General features: G+C 40.7%; 1 protein-coding gene across 5 annotated transcripts in view; it reads left to right on the forward strand.

The window, feature by feature from the left end:
* rtn1a (reticulon 1a) overlaps positions 1–16,941 on the forward strand; it is a 190,734-nt gene that overhangs the window by 23,175 nt on the left and 150,618 nt on the right. For 3 of the 5 annotated variants that reach the window (XM_073039559.1, XM_073039561.1, XM_073039562.1), the window contains exon 2: positions 16,226–16,264. The exons of the other annotated variants lie outside the window; for them this stretch is intronic. In XM_073039559.1, coding sequence (XP_072895660.1) covers positions 16,226–16,264 — 39 coding nt within the window. The remainder of the gene's footprint in view (positions 1–16,225; positions 16,265–16,941) is intronic. 5 annotated transcript variants of the gene reach the window in all.

The raw sequence follows: 16,941 nt of genomic DNA on the forward strand, positions 1-16,941 counted from the left end.
GGGAGCACTGTGGAAAGCACATCGTTCAAGTTGTCAGTGCTTTTATTTGTCTGGAGGCTGTCTCTAATATGGCGCATGATCCACAATGCTACAACATGGAATCTTTTCAAATGGTGTTATGAATGACCTTTCCTTTCACTATCTACTGAAAAGAATTTTCTTCAGCTGACAGCAACTGAAAAACTTCACCCCAGAGAAACGTTGGTATGTGTTCCTTAGGTGTATCCAGAGAATTTCAACCATATGATCTTGTGCACGTATTCCTAGAGTAAATCAGAATAATTTAAAATATGCATAATTTTAATTAACTAACATTTAGATATTATTTGTAAAGGACAAATTAACAATGTACATGGACTGTGAAGGTAAGTTAATGTTTAAAAGTTTATACATGAGGTTTTGCTTTTAACCTAACCAATGCAATGTTTATTCAAACATTGTCTCAGCTAAAAATGTATTACTACATAGTGTGCCAGATTTTGATAGGTTTTACCAGCACTCCACCCAGAACTGTCAACTTAACTGCCCCAAGACCTGAGCTCTGACACAAATACCTAGTCCTAATCTTTCTGATAGACACTTACGAAGTTCAGTGGTGAAGCATAACCAGTAAGTCACCACCGAAGCTCTAACAGTGTAACAGGAGCTTTCATGAATTCCCCAGCATTTGTTCTGAGGAATCAGCTTCTGGGTGCTGTGTCCATTGGATGACAACTGTACAGCAACAAGGTAATAGTACATGCAGTGGTGCTAGAGAGTTTGTGGACCCTGTAGAATTTTCTCAATTTCTGCATAAATATGTCCTCATCTGTGATCAGATCTTCACAGAAGTCCTAAAACTAGATAAAGAGAACCCAATTAAACAAACAAATAAATAAAAAATTATAGTCGTTAATTTATTTATTGAGAAAAATGACCCAATATTACATGTATTTGTTGGGAAAAGTATGTGATGCTCTGGGATAATGCCTTCCACAAAAGCTATTTTGGGGTCTGGTATTGCAGTCAATAAGATGAGATTGGAGATGTAGGTTGTAGAGGTGCCCTGCCCTATATTTTTTTTAAAAAAAGGCACTCAAAGGCAGGAGGAAGTTCTGCAGGGTTCACAAACTTTCTAGCACCACTAATTGAACTGGATATTCGTGTTTTCAATTGGATGAAGTATTTTTTTTAGTATTTTTATCTGGCAGTAATTTTTCAGTATTTAAATGAACTATGTTGGCTTCAGTTTCTGTCAGAGGCTGTCAGAGAGCAAAGGTAAAGGTGTGGTTTTACCACATACCAAAGTTCCCAGTGGATTCTGAGACAGCTCATTTTGATCCGCCCACTAATCAGAATCTAGTTTACTCTCGTCGTCTTATATGGCATGAAATGATTTTTTTGGCAGTAGTACAGTGTAAAGGCAAAATTACTATAAATTACTAAATGAAGTTTGCAAAATAAAGGAATATTGAAAGAGTCTTCATGAAACATTCAGAAATCTGATGGTGGAGCTGTGCTTAAATCATTGTGGGTTTTCAGGCTCCTGTACCACCTCTGATGGTGGGAATGAGTAGGGACATGGTGAGGGTCCTTAGCGATGGATCCTACTTTCCTGAGGCACTGCCTTTTGAAGATCTCCTCAATGGTGGAGAGGGTTGTGGCTGCAATGCAGCTAGCTGAATCTATAACCCTTTGCAGCCTTTTGCAATCCTTTGTGTCAGAGCCTCCATACGGTACCAGGCTGTGAGGCAGCCAGTTAGAATGCGCTCCATTGTACATCTAGAATTCGCAAGAGTGTTCAGTGATAGACCAAACCCACTCAATCCTAACAAAGAAGAGCCCCTGGCATGCTGCCTTCTTGATTGCATCAATTTCTTGGGCCCAGAGCAGATTATTGGAGATGTTGACACCCAATCAATTAAAGTTATGTTCAAAGTCTGATCATTTCTGCAGGCCTCACCACTTATTTCCAAGTAAAGTTTGGCTCAAACGATTGACTCTACTTATTCAGAGCAGGCAAGCTCAACAGCGTATGGGTTTCTTGTCCCATTTAGCAAAGCCAGTCTCTGTAAACAAAAATAAAACTTGCAGTTTGCACTGAACTGATGAAACATCAAGTATACAAAAACAATCTATATTTGGACCTTCTGTCACAAAAATAAGTCTGCTGTTCGAGTTATTTAAAAGGAGGATCGACTCTTAAAAATAATGACAAGGTCATAAAGAGTTTGGAGGACTATCCTGTTGTGGGAGAGAGCAATGTGAAAAATATTATAGATGTGTTAGATGAATTAGACTAAGAAAGCCAGGCAAAGAAACGCTCGAGTTGCATCCTGAGAGATTAGAGTGGGCGTGGCGTTTAATCACAAAAGCAATTGTGTTCAATAGCGAATTGTTAAAATAAGAATCCTGCCGAACACTCACTTTTAATTTGATGATACAGATTAGGAAGAGGAAACCAAGTGGGTAATTTATATCTAAGTGCAGATGATGGAGTCACAGAAAAGGACAGCACAGAAAAAGGCCCTTTATCTGATCTAGTTAATGCTGAACTATTTAAGATGCCTATTCCCATCGACCTGTCGACCGGGACCATAGCTCTCTATACCCCTACCACCCATGTACCTATCTGTACTTCTCAAATGTTGAAATCTTGTGTTTAAATGTTAAATGCAAGAAACTGCAGATGCTGGAAATTCAAAGCAACATACAGAATGCTGGTGGAGCTCAGCAGGTTAGGCAGCACCTAGAATAGGGTTCCCAATTTGCAGTCCATGTATCTCTCTGTTAATGGTAAGGCTCCATGGAATGAAAAAGATCAGGAAACCACTGATCTAAAGAAGCTGGGAGGTGATGAGCGGAAAAGTTAAAAGGTGGGAGAAGGAGGAGTCTGACAGGAGAGGTGAATGGACCATGGGAAGGAAGGGGGCATCAAATTCCTCAACTTAGAGTAATGTCGATTTCTTCAACTTCCAGTAATTTTTCCCCTTCCCCGTTCACTCTTCAATTCCAAACTTCGCAACCCCCCCACCGCCTCTTCTCACCTGCCTCTCACTTCCCCTGGTACCCCCTCCTTCCTTTAGACATAGGAGCAGAATTAGGCCATTTGGCCCATCTTATGGTCTTATGGAGTCTGCCATTCAATCATGGCTGATCCTTTTTTTTCCCTCTTCAACTCCATTTCCCAGCCTTTTCCCTGTAACCTTTGATGCCATGGCCAATCATGAACCTGTCAATCTCTGCCTTAAATACACCCAACAACCTTGCCTCCACAGCTGCATGTGGCAACAAAGTCCACAAATTCACCCTCTGGCTAAAGAAATTTCTGTGCATCTCTGTTTTAAATGGATGCCCTTCTATCCTGAAGCTGTGCCCTCTTGTCTTAAACTCCCCCACCATGGGAAACATATTTGTTGAGATATGGCATTCTAGGGGGAGTTAATGGTATCAGGACGATGTTTCTCTTCGTGAGATAGTCAATGACCAGAGGCCATATTTTCAGAATAAAGGGGTACCCATTTAAAATTAAGAAGAAGAACTTGTACTCTTAGTTTTGGAAGTATTAGAGATTCTTGTCCCTGAAAACTATAGAGGCTGAATACATGAATGTATTTGCAATAGAAAGATCGATTTCTAATTCAGGAGATGCTAAGGTTTAGGGAAAGGGCAGGAATGTGAACTCCAGGAACCTTGGATCTTATGGAATGGTAAGGCAGACCTGAATGATCTACACCTGTTCCTATTTCTTGCATTCTGATTTTAAAAATCGGCTATTTTATATTTATTATCATTTTTGAAAAAAATACTTTTTTATAAAATGACACACAGTTAAGTCATTGACAATTAATTGTAAAATTTCCTTCAATGGGTTAATAATACATCCTGCACCAGGTATTGCATGGGCATTGATTTCCTGGTGTCAGTGCTGGGTAACCAAAAAGTTTATCATGGGATTCTATGGGCGTCCAATGGTGGAGCACAGCCCAAAATCAGCAGGGAATCTCTGCTAGAAAATTCAGGACTTCTACCTTTTTACAGAGTTCTAAGCTTGTTGGGGATTAATACTGCCAGCATTTCCAATGAGCTCCAGCCTATTGTTTTTTCTCTCCTCACTGTTACGCTTATGATTAATACTGAATTTTGGTGGAACTAAATTCTTGCTTTAAATGAGCCACATTAATAATTTTATAAAGCACTTTTCAAGATGTCTGTTTATTTTTAGAATGTTTAACTTTTACCTCAACAGAAGGTTCCCTATCCTTTGGAAGGATTTATTCATTTCCACAATAGGATGTTGGTTGAACTAGGGTTACAAGCACTTCTGGTTTGAAATAAAAAGTATGTATAAATATTAATACTGCAGAAATAAATCCCTATTCAATGCGGAGGAGTACGAATTGAATTCATTCATCAATTTTTTTTTCCTGTTTGTTGTGTAACTGGGGTTCATCTAAAAGCTATGATTTTAAGGCAAATCAATTTTAATGTTATAGATCCATTTGGTTTAAGTTAACTGCTCTTAGAGCTGTTTGCGGAACTGATCTAGTTACCATAACATCAAGGCTTCAAATCAATGTAATGTCTAATACATGTAGACACACAAGAAAGCAATCATTTTGGCGATGATCACCCATCGCTAAACCTTCACTAATCTTTTTCTTCTAAAATTAATGTCTTATTTTGAAATATTCGTTCCAGAAAAGAGACCTAGAGCGTAAGTTTTTTTTTATTGAGAGGAAGCTTTTGTGATTTACTGTTTCCTGTATCTAGAGATTTCCTTATGGCTGTGACCTCTGTTTCCTTCTGGCATATGTTGCATGTTTTCTGTGTTTTTAATTGCATTGCAAATGTATTCTGTCTATAATGTCTCTTGAGTACTACAATATTCATTTGGGGGAATGACATGGCTGTGGATATAGAGTTGGAGCAAAATAGAGTGTATTTCATACTGTGCAAACTTGCATAGATAAATTTTTAACCTCCGGGTGAACTGCTTGAATGAGAAACAAGATGCCCTAAGGAACATTGGCCACATTTATTACTGAGGAAAAACCATATTATAGGAGGTGAAATAATGCTATTATGTTAGAATTTCTTGAAACACTTTTAGATGTGGAGAGCATAGTGTATTTTCTATATGCCCTTTACATTTAGACATGTTCATATTTTAATAACTATAGTTGATCATTATATTAACCATATATAATTGAAAACAATGGAAGCTGTCTAGAACCTGGAACTTCTCAAGAGTTTAAAGATTGGTTGCATATGTTCAATTTTATTAAATTTTACAAAATACCCTTCCAGTGATTGTATATGGGTTTGTGATTTGCTGGTGCAGAGTAGTTATCTGGTAAAATTAATCCCTGATGTCATCCATTATTTAAAATAGTGAAAGAAAATAGAGCAGTTGAAGTAAAAGGATAGTAACTGTGAATATTTATAGTAGTTGGATGGACCTGCTGTAAAAGGAAAACAACCGTACTTTCAGCAGAACTTGTTGAGTGATGAAACTTCAAATGGTAATTTTAGGTGCATTAGTTTTTCAATGCTGATGCTTTCCCTTTTCAAAAAACCCCCAAAATAAACTTTATTCATAATAAAGAAAATGTTTACAAGAATAAACCACTCAGTGCTTTTTCATTCTTTACATTCATAGTCAATGCTTTCTGTAATATTCTATTGCTTTCATAGACATCAATAGCACTGCTGCCTCTGATATGGCACTCTGGGGTGATATACTGATAGAATAATAATTAACCGGCCCTTCCCTCTTCAGTAAGAAAAGAACCCTACAATGTGGTCCTTCCCCTACCCCCACCTTGAAAGTTTTTACAGGAAATATAACTTTTAAAGCATAGCACTCATTACACCACTCCTGCCCTAACTATTGCTACTATTTTTTTAGTGGAACAGACAATTGTGTCAAAGTTGCTCATTGTTGAGACTCCTAGGCTCCAGCTTCTAAATTGGCTGAAGTCACGTGGATATGGCGGGCAAACAGGATTGGGTGATGCTTTGAGTATGGACTTGGGCTTGCTTTGTAATTCTCTACATGTGCAACTACATTTCTCTATATCAAGATTTATCATGGACAAAAGGGCCTGTACCTCTTTGATGCAGTTGTGTGTTCCAAGTAAAAGCTGATGAACACTGTTGTTATTTTTCCAATTTAAAAAAAACTTATTCGCAGGATGTGAGACAACACTGGAAATACATGCACTGATTGTCCATAATTGCCACTACACTGAAGTTTGAAATGTTTTTGTATCCTCTCCTGAAGTGATATTAGTCAATATTTGGCCCTTTAATACTGGTTCATTTCCCCCTCTCCCTTCTTGCCCGTCTTCCTGCAATTTATTTTCTGTTTGCCCATTTGCTCCATTTAAATCTTTTGTCATGTACCTTAACAACGGGGCAATTTACACTAGCTAATTAACCTATTAGATTGTCTTCAAGAATGCATCAGAAAATCAAAGGACCCAGTGGAAACCCATGGGATCTTTGAGAGAATTAGAAAACTACATAAGAGACAGCGCAGGATCTGTCCAATAGTGAGGCAACATCAGTAACTGCTGCATAAATGTCTTAAATGACACTGATCAGATGCATGTGTAGTCAAATTGATTTTCTTTTCAACAGGATATACTGTAGACTTCTATTTTTGTACTAATACATGGCTTTGACTTGGGGAAATGTTACTTCAGTGAAAGCATCCATAACATGAATATTTGATCACAATGCACACAAAGTAGTACTAATTGTTTGTATCTAAGATTTTTTAGAGGAAGTACTTTGGGAGGATCTGAATATAATTAACTACGGTAAATGCTATTCTATTCATTTCCTAATGCAGATGATCATTCAGTGTTTTAGAAATGCAGCTCAACAAAATGACATGATGCAGCATCAGTTTTGTATATAATAATGATCCAAAATGGTGCATTATCATGTTGATCTATTCAAATAATGTTACAGTCTGCAGTATTTATCTTGTGCTGATGGTAACGGGGACCTACTTTGAGGCGATAATGAAATTCATCCACTTTATGCGCCTTTATAGCTTTGCAAAACTCATAAGGGTCCTTTTGGGTCATAAAACAGTACAGCAGTGATAACTTGACACTTCCCCCTTGTTTTATTCCCCCTTGTTCAATCTTTTCCCACCTATGTTCGTGACACTTCTCATGCTTTGAATTTTTTCAATGATTTTAGGTTCCCTGGCCCCCACCACCTTTTTTTCACCATGGATGTCCAGTCCCTATATACCCCCGTCCCCACCAGGAAGGTCTCAAGGCTCTCCGCTTCTTTTTGGATTCCCTTCTACTACCACTCTCCTCTGTCTAGCGGAATTAGTCTTTACTCTCAATAATTTCTCCTTTGACTCCTCCCACTTCCTCCAAACCAAAGGTGTAGCCATGGGCACCCGTATGGGTCCCAGTTATGCCTGCCTTTTTGTTGGCTTTGTGGAACAGTCCATGTTCCAAGCCTATACGGGTATCCGTCCCCCTCTTTTCCTTTGCTACATCGACAACTGCATTGGCGTTGTCTTCTGCAAGCATGCTGAGCTTGTTGACTTCATTAACTTTGCCTCCAACTTTCACGCTGCCCTCAAATTTACCTGGTCCATTTCTGACACCTCCCTCCCCTTTCTTGATCTTACTGTATCCATCTCTGGAGACGGCTTATCTACTGATATCAACTATAAGCCTACTGACTCTCACAGCTACCTGGACTATTCCTCTTCCCACCCTTTCTCTTGCAAAAATGCCATCCCCTTTTTGCAATTCCTCTGTCTCCGCCACATCTGCTCTTAGGATGAGGCTTTTCATTCCAGGACAAAGGAGATGTCTTTTTTTAAACAAAAGGGCTTCCCTTCCTCCACCATCAACTCTGCTCTCAAACGCATCTCTCCCATTTCATGCACATCTGCTCTCACCCCATCCACCCGCCACCCCACTCGGGATAGGGTTCCCCTTGTCCTCACCTACCACCCCACCAGCCTCCAGGTCCAACATATAATTCTCTGTAACTTCTGCCACCTCCAACGGGATCCCACTACTGTTACGTACCCCGTAACTGGGTCACGTACCAGCAAAGTTAGAGAGGTCCGTTGAAGTCTGATGGTACTATTTTTAACAGTATTTATTGATAAAAATACACAAAAATAATATCAATGCAAACATACAGATAATATACGTCGTCAACACTAAATCTAAAAGCGCGGGTATAATAATAATCAATAAGAAATAGCTCTGTCGTTGTCTAGGGGATAATGTATTGTCCGATGGAAATATAAAAGTCACTTTAGTTCATTCAGGCTGCAGCCTTTTGTTGGAGTCAAGAGAGAGAGATTTTGGAACTTGCCAGAGTTTCCTTTTTTATGATGTTGATCCTTCGAAATGTCATTGGTGTCCTTTTCCTTTTAGCTAAGCCGTTCTTCCGTGGTCAGTCCCGCCAATCCCAGGCAACGGGAAAGGATGCACGTGGACCCCACCAGCTGTCGCTATTAAACGCTGTCACGGGATTTCTAGCGTTTCTCCTGGTGCGTCTAAAGGGGTTGTTCCCCAGACCCTCTTTTATCCTTACTCACGGGGTCTCAGATGTCAATCAGGTTGGGATGATGCAATCCCTCAACCAGCCCACTCTGATCATTCCCTGAGGGCTTCAATGAATAGTGCAGTACTCAATACACAATTCCGTCTCCAAGAGACAATGGCCGTTATCCGTGGCTTTGTATCGCGGAGGCCAGGACACATTCCAAACGTCTCTCATTTCCTGGGTCTCCTGACCTGAATTAATAGCGATCTTGCGATTCTCAAAAAGGAGGGGGCTACTTTGTACCCTTCGGCTCCTCAGAGTTGTGGCACGTTCGTAACACTACCAAGCACATATTTCCCTTTCTCCCCCCACCCCCCCCACTTTCTGCTTTCCACAAGTCACTTATGCAGATTATCAAAAGAGTAGACACTTGCATTGATCACTTGCTAATAAATTAAGACCCTTTTATGACTGCAGTAGCATTTCATCCTCTACTTCCTGAGGAAGATAGATTCTTTAGCAACACAGAGAAAATGCTGGAGCAACTCAGCAGGCCAGGCAGTTTCTATGGAAAAGAGTATAGTTGATGTTTTGGGCTGAGGCCCTTCAGCAGTACTGGAGAAAAAAAGATGAGGAGTCAGAGTTAGAAGGTGGGGGGAAGGGGAGGAAGAAACGCAAGGTGGTATGTGAAACCAGGAAGGGGAGAGGTAAAATAAAGAGCTGGGAGGTTGTTTGGTGAAAGAGATACAGGGCTGGAGAAGGGGAATCTTGATAGGAGAGGACAGAAGGCCAAGGAAGGGAAAGGGTAAGGAGCACAAAAGGGAGAAGGTGGGCAAAGGGAATGGTGAAGGGTGGTGGGGGTGGGACCATTACTGGAAGTTCCAGAAATGGATGTTCATGCCATCAGGTTGGAGGCTTCCCAGACGGAACACAAGGTGTTGCTCCTCCAACCTGAGTGTAGCCTCATCGTGATGGTAGAGGAGGCCATGGACTGGCATGTTGGAATGGGAGGTGTCGCTCCTCCAACCTGAGTGTAGCCTCATCGTGACGGTAGAGGAGGCCATGGACTGGCATGTTGGAATGGGAGGTGTCGCTCCTCCAACCTGAGTGTAGCCTCATCGTGACGGTAGAGGAGGCCATGGACTGACATGACGGAATGGGAGGCGTCGCTCCTCCAACCTGAGTGTAGCCTCATCGTGATGGTAGAGGAGGCCATGGACTGGCATGTTGGAATGGGAGGTGTCGCTCCTCCAACCTGAGCGTAGCCTCATCGTGACGGTAGAGGAGGCCATGGACTGGCATGTTGGAATGGAATGCAGAATTAAAATGCGTGGCCACTGGGAGATCCTGCTTTTTTTGGTGGACGGAACATAGGTGCTTGCTGAAGTGGTCTCCCAATTTACATCGGGTGGCGCCGATGCATAAGAGGCAGCACCAAATACAGTAGATGACCCCAATGGATTCATGGAAGTGTTGCCTCACTTGGAAGGAGTGTTTGATGCCCTGAATGGTAGTGACAGAGGAGGTGAAGGGGCAGTTATAGCACTTGTTTTGCTTGCAAGGATTAGTACCAGGAGGGAAATTGGTGAAGAGGGCTGAACGGACAAGGGAGTTGCATAGGGAGCGATCCCTGCAAAAAGCAGAAGGTTTTATTGGGGGGGGGGGGGGAATGATGTGCCTGGTGGTTAGATCCTGCTGCAGATGGCAGAAGTTCTGGAGAATTATGCGCTGGATGCAGAGGCTGGTGGGGTGGTAGATGAGGCAAGAGGAATCCTATCCCTGGAGGGGTGGTAGGAGATGGAGTGAGGGCAGATGTGCATGAAATGGAAGAGATACGGTTGAGGGCAGCGTTGATGGTGGAGGAAGGGAAATCCCTTTCTTTGAAGGAGGACATTTCCTTTGTTCTAGAATGAAAAGCCACATCCTGAGAGACAGGAATTGAGAGAAGGGGGTGGTATTTTTACAAGTAACGGGATGGGAAGAGGTATAGTCCAAAAAGCTGTGAGAGTCAGTGGGTTTGTAATAGACATCAATGGATAAGCTGTCTCCAGATATAGACAAAGTTATTGAGAGAGTGGAGGAGATGTTGGAAATGGACCAGGCAAAAATGTGAGGGCAGGGTGGAAGTTTGAGGCAAAGTTGATGAGGTCCATATGGGTGCAGGAAGCAGCATAACACATTGGAGCAGAATTAGTCCATTTAGCCCATTGAGTCTGCTCCACCACTTAATCATGGTTGATCCATTTTACCCCTCCTCAGCCCCACTCCCCAGTCTTCTCCCTGTAACCTTTGATGCCATGTCCAATCAAGAAGCTATCAAGCTCTGCCTTAAATACACCAAACAGGCTGGCCTTCACAGCTGCCTGTGGTAATAAATTTCACAAATTCACCATCCTCTGGGTAAAGAAATTTCTCAGCATCTCTGTTTTAAATGGACATCCCTTTATCCAGAGGCTGTGCCTTCTTGTCCTAGGGTCCCCCACCATGGGAAACATCCTTTCCACATCTACTTTGTCTAGACCTTTCAACATTTGAAAGGTGTCAATGAGATCCCTCCTCATCCTTGTAAATTTCAGCGAGTACAGACCCAAAGCCATCAAACATTCCTCATATGATAACCCTTTCATTCCTGGAATCATGCTTGTATCCTGGAAACCTGCGTATTGCAAAACAATCAATGCAGAAAACTGAAGGTTTAACCAACCTGCTGGATATCGACTGTATAAAGTTACCCACTGATCAGCATAGTCAATTAGTTGCTGGTTTGTGTTCCAACCTCCTGTAACCGTGTCTACAATAAACAAATCCTGACTCTGCTTCAGCAGTTCCAAGGCCACTCTGCTTTTATTAGTGGAATAAGATTTGCATAAACCAACAGCCATTTACTATTCTCTGCTTCACATGGTGGGATGCTGAAGTGCTGGGATGTGGCTTTATTTAGCGCAGAGGCAGTGCAGATATACAAAAGCTATCCTAATAAAGCATTTATCAGCTTTGATATTGTAAGGCACCGGTGAGGCCTCACCTTGAGCATCAGTGCAGTTGTTGATGTAATGTAGGAAAAGTTGGAGCATGACACCAATATAGTTTTGGAACATGGACCACTCCACATAGTCGGCAAAAAGGGAGGCATAACTTTGACCCATGTGAGTGCCCATAGCTACACCTTTTGTTTGAAGGAAGTGGGAGGAGCCAAAGGGGAAATTATTGAGAGCGAGGACAAGTACTGCCAGATGGAGGGGAACTGGTTGGGTCTGGTGTCCAGAAAGAAACAGAGAGCTTTGAGGTCTTTCTGGTGGGGGTTGGAGGTGTATAGGGACTGGACGTAAGATGCTCGGGGCCAGGGAACTTGAAATCATTGAAAAAACCAAGAGTGTGTGAAATGTCACGGAGATAGGTAGGAAGAGACTGAATTGGGGGGATAAAACTGAGTTGAGATATGCAGATATAAATTCATTGGGGCAGGATCAAGCAGAAACAATGGGTCTAACTAGACAGGCAGGTTTGTGGATCTTGGGTAGGAGATAGAAATGGGAGGTGCAGCATGAGGGAACTGAGGTTGGTGGCAATGGATGGGAGATCCCCAGAGTTGTGTTCCTTCTGGATACTATAGTTTGTTGAGAATGTAATGGGGGGGGGGGCATGGCAGCAATAGAAGATAGCATTAATGTATAATTAGTGTAGTTGGTTGATATGGCTCAGTTGGTCCCATGCTATATTTCTTTATGAACAAAATCTAATGGTGAATTTGTATTTCTGACTGGTCATATTTCTGAGAGGATTCCAAGATTCAGGTCTGATCCTGGACGGTACAAGATGTGGGGAATTTTGGTAGGATGCATCAAAATATGATGGGGAGGCAATCAACATTTTATAGTAAGTTAAAGGACTGTATATAACAAAATAGTAGGATTTTTGATAGGGATTTCAGGATATTAACTAGTGCGTGTAAGCAGTGGTGCCTGTTCCCAAAGGACTTCTAGGTGATACAGATCATGGCTTTAGGAAGTGTTGTTGAAGCTTTGAGTGTCTGGGATATATCTTGAATATTGTATGCTATATCGCCAAGTAATGGATGGGAGGGCTATCAAGTGACTGGTTTTCCTTTCTCTGTTGGATATCTGTGATATGAATACCTTTCTATAAAGCTCCTGCCTTCTAATATGAAAATAGTCAAATGTTCCTGAAAATCTCTGTGAACTCCTCACTTGTCCACAGCCTGCTATCTCCACCAGAGTTTGTGTGACTATTCAGTTGAGTTCCTGGTGTTCTTTGGCTACATACGAAGCACTTTGATGACGGGATAAGGCGCACTGTGTAATGGTAGGTAGACGGGTTTTCGATGCGTGCACACCCAAAGGTGCAGGGCTTCCCAACCTTTTTTTATGCCATGGAGCTCTACTATTAACTGAGAGGTCTGTGGGCCCCAGGTTGGGAACCCCTGCAGTTGTAATGTATGACTGAACTTTAGTCCGATCGTGCTTAAGATGACATGCTTATGTGTTTGAATTTCTAAGCCACTATTACCTTCCAGTTTGACATTGGCGCCATCTATTTTTCTTGAGTTAACTTGACAAGTTTTGGGAATCCAAAGATCAATGTTTAAAACCATTGCTTGCGTCATTCCAGTGTTTTTGACAGTGTTCAGTATCTTCTGCTCTTGAACATGACTGTATGTGTTAGTTTTCTTTTTTGCTACTCAAAATATAACAGAAGAGGTCTTCCAAGCACTTTGGCCTGTGTATAAAGTATTTTAATTTTCCCCTGTAACATACTTAAGAATCATAGCAAATCTCTTAAGATTACATTTAGGTCATTTTCCTTTCTGATTAGATTACCCACTGCAAATTGAGTGAATAATAACTTGACCTAACTAAAAATAAACAAGGTGATAAAGCTTTCCTGAAATATAATTTAGTAATTTATTTCATGTTGGTTAAATGGCTATTTGGAAATGTTGGAATTTTTTTTTCTAATTCTATATGAGATGCCAAGTGTACAACATGTGAAATTAATCAAGAATGTACCCACCCTTGCTTCTCAATTTCAGATGTGCTGCATTGACTTGTATCTATATAGTTTGAGGACATAATTTTTATTGATCGCAACATTCAGCACTTGGGCCACATCCCTCAATGCAAAGATTCAAGTGCTCATCTGGACACCTCTTAAATGCTGTTGGTGATCCTGCTTCCACTGCTCTCCCTGGCTATGCATTCCAAGCATTTATCACTCTCTGTATTCAAAGATGTACCTCGAACACTTCCATTAAGTCTATTTCAACTGTGCCAGAATTTATCTCGCAAGTTTGAATTGGGACCAGAATGGTAGAGGTTGCTGGTGATGCTGGTCTCATTTTATGTAGATAATTTTTAAACACTTTGCAAAATACAGCTGTACCATCATCATCATGCACTTTGTCATATGTTATGCATGATCATGGTCTTATGACCATGGTCTCTTGGCAAATTATCTCCAGAAGTGGTTTGCCATTGCCTTCTTCTGGACAGTGTCTTTACAAGACAGTTGACCCCAGCCATTATCAATACTCTTCAGAGATCATCTATCTGGTGTCAGTGGTACCATAACTTGCACTTGTAAAATGCACCAGCTGCTCATATGACCATCCACCACCTGCTCTCATGGTTTCACGTGACTTTGATTGGGGCACTAAGCAGGTGCTACACCTTGCCCAACAGTGACCTGCAGGTTAGCAGAGGGAAGGAGCACCTTACACCTCCTTTGGTGGAGACGCATCTATACCACACCACCAAATTGCACCACCCAGTTTTCCAAGCTACCTAATTGTTATAAAGTAAATTATGCACATGAAGGAAGTATGCATAAGAATATGTAGCCCCTCACTGGGCTTGTATAGAAACTCGTTACAGTCCCTGGTAATGGCCATGGGACTCAGCAGTGAGAAGGTTACTGTTCATAATCAACAGGCGTCTAGGCTGGGTATGACTTAGGGTTCAATGAACCAGGAACGTCATGATGTTCCAATTAAAGAAACCTCAATTTGAGCGAACACTGCCCATACACAATTGTCGGTCGGCAAGAAATAACAAATCGTACAACACACAAAATTGTAAAGGAAGAATATTTGCAAATTTCAGCTTTATCAAACAGTTAATAGGGAACAGAGAAGAGGAAAAAGAGATAAAAGGGCTCATTACAGTTGAATCAGTCCAAATGTGCACATCGTTGGAGCTCACCTTGAAGCTCTTTTTATTCGCGCGCTGTACCCACGGTCTGCATGAAAGCACACAACGCATTCTGAACTTCACTCGAAATCCATATTGAACAAACAGGTTCTCCCTCTGGAGTATTGGTCCTTCCTCCTTGGAGCCATTCATCTGCACGAAGCACCTTGTGCAACAGAGACGCTCCTTCCCACTGCATCCTCAGGCATCTTCCCTCTTGTCCTCTGCAGTTCCCACCAAACGGGCCATGAACCCCACTGGTGTCCATCACAAATCTTTCCCCGCCCAGCTTTCTCTAGAAACTTCTCTGAATATCCACCATCCTGATTGGCTGACACAGCATTCCTAAGATAAACATCATAGCCCCTTATTTTCCTGAAACCTAAACATGTTATCAGCAGGACACACTGCTTCTGCAGAAAGCTGCTAAATGAAGTACCCTACAGCATTAGCAGTAAAAATCTTAACCAGGGCATTACAAAATAACCATTAAAATTGTTATTAATAATGGTTATTAAGAATAGCCATTGAAGTGAAACTGTACATATTCAAGGATTTTAAAGTCATAATTGAGGCAAAAATAATAACATGCTCCTCCTGGATGTTCAAATGTTCATTCTGTTTTACAGCAAGAAGATTTGAAAGCTCTTAATTTTTTTTTTGGGAAATATTACATGGCTGGTCATGTCTTAGCTTGGATTCCCAAAGACATGGGCTGATGCTATTCAGAAATTAATTGCAAAAGGAGGTCAAAGTCTTCAATTTAATGAGTTTAAATCCTTTGGGTACATCTTAGTGCCAGGTCTCCACAGCTAATTTCATCCTCCCCCTGTTTCTTCTACCCTACAAGCTAGCACACATAATCATTGGGAAAAATAATTGGAGTATCGTTTCCTGATTTGGCATTTTGAGACATCAGCAGGGTTCTGGCAGATAAACGAAATCAGATAAGCTGTGAAGTTTCTTTGTACTGATAATTTGTGTGTGTTACAGGCACTAGCTTTGATGGTTAATCTGTCAGATAAAGATGATTTGACTGGACAATATAAGCAATTTTTCTGATTTCTTTTGACACAAAATTATTGTCCAAATAACCTGTCAGTGATGTTGATGAAGAATGTGAAATATATATTGGGCAATTTGCTGTAGTTATTACTGGAGAGACACTAATCTCTTTGGATTCTCACTTTCATTGTTCTTTGGAATTAAATGTACATTTCCCCCTTGCATCCTATTCTAATGGAATATCAGAAAGTGTTGTTGATCCTTGAGTTCGCAATAAAGTTTTAATGTGAACATTTTTTATTATCAAAAAAGTCTGATGCAGATCCATCTGGTTTATAATTTGTTTGTAATCTTCACTTCAGCTATGGTATTACGTCTTCTACATTAAACCAAATTTAAACAGGAAAAATCATGGACTAATCAGTATTTCAACACAAAAATAATAAATGAATATTTTTAACCAACTGTCTGTCTCTAACTTTTTTTTCCAGTTGGACATCCTTTGCTGAATCAGAATCTAGCTGACACAGGTAATTCTTCCATTTTCTCTAAAATACGAATGCTGTTTCATAAATGCTTAATTAAGTGCATTGTTTTTACATTAATGAAAGAAACCAGGAAAATGGTCACATATTTGTACATTTATTTGGTAATGAGCAATCATTTGAAAGTTTGCCCCTGACAATGTGAGCCCATGTTTAGAGGAATACCAATTATGTATGTGTAACAGTAATTATTTTTGCAAATATTTGTCTTGTGTAATAACCTGAGTTGCACAGCATCATACTGCCTGTGTGGAACTATTGTTAAAGTAATGATAACTTCTAAATTGAGTTAATTTGTTTCAGATTCTTTCTAAAACGATGTGTTAATTTACCACTTATTTCCTCTGAAGTAAGTTTTTTGTGCTTTTGTTTTTCTGAGCCAAAGTAAATTTTGGAATTTAATGAAAATAAATTTTGGAAATTTTGCCTTCAATCTTCCAATCACTGGCAGAGAACTGCTGATTACAGTTGTAGTATACAGATTGTGCAGGACATGCTGTTTTCTGGTTGGATGCTTCATTGGGGACCGGTTTAAGTTTACCTGTACCAGCTAAAGGTAAGATTTATTGTTGAAGCAGGTGCTGGTAGATGTACTCTAACAGAAGCTAACTTGTGAAATTGTAAAGCATGCCACACATCAAGCTGGCTTCGTTTTTGGACGT

Source organism: Hemitrygon akajei, chromosome 3 (assembly GCF_048418815.1).
Source record: "Hemitrygon akajei chromosome 3, sHemAka1.3, whole genome shotgun sequence".
NCBI lineage: Eukaryota > Metazoa > Chordata > Chondrichthyes > Myliobatiformes > Dasyatidae > Hemitrygon > Hemitrygon akajei.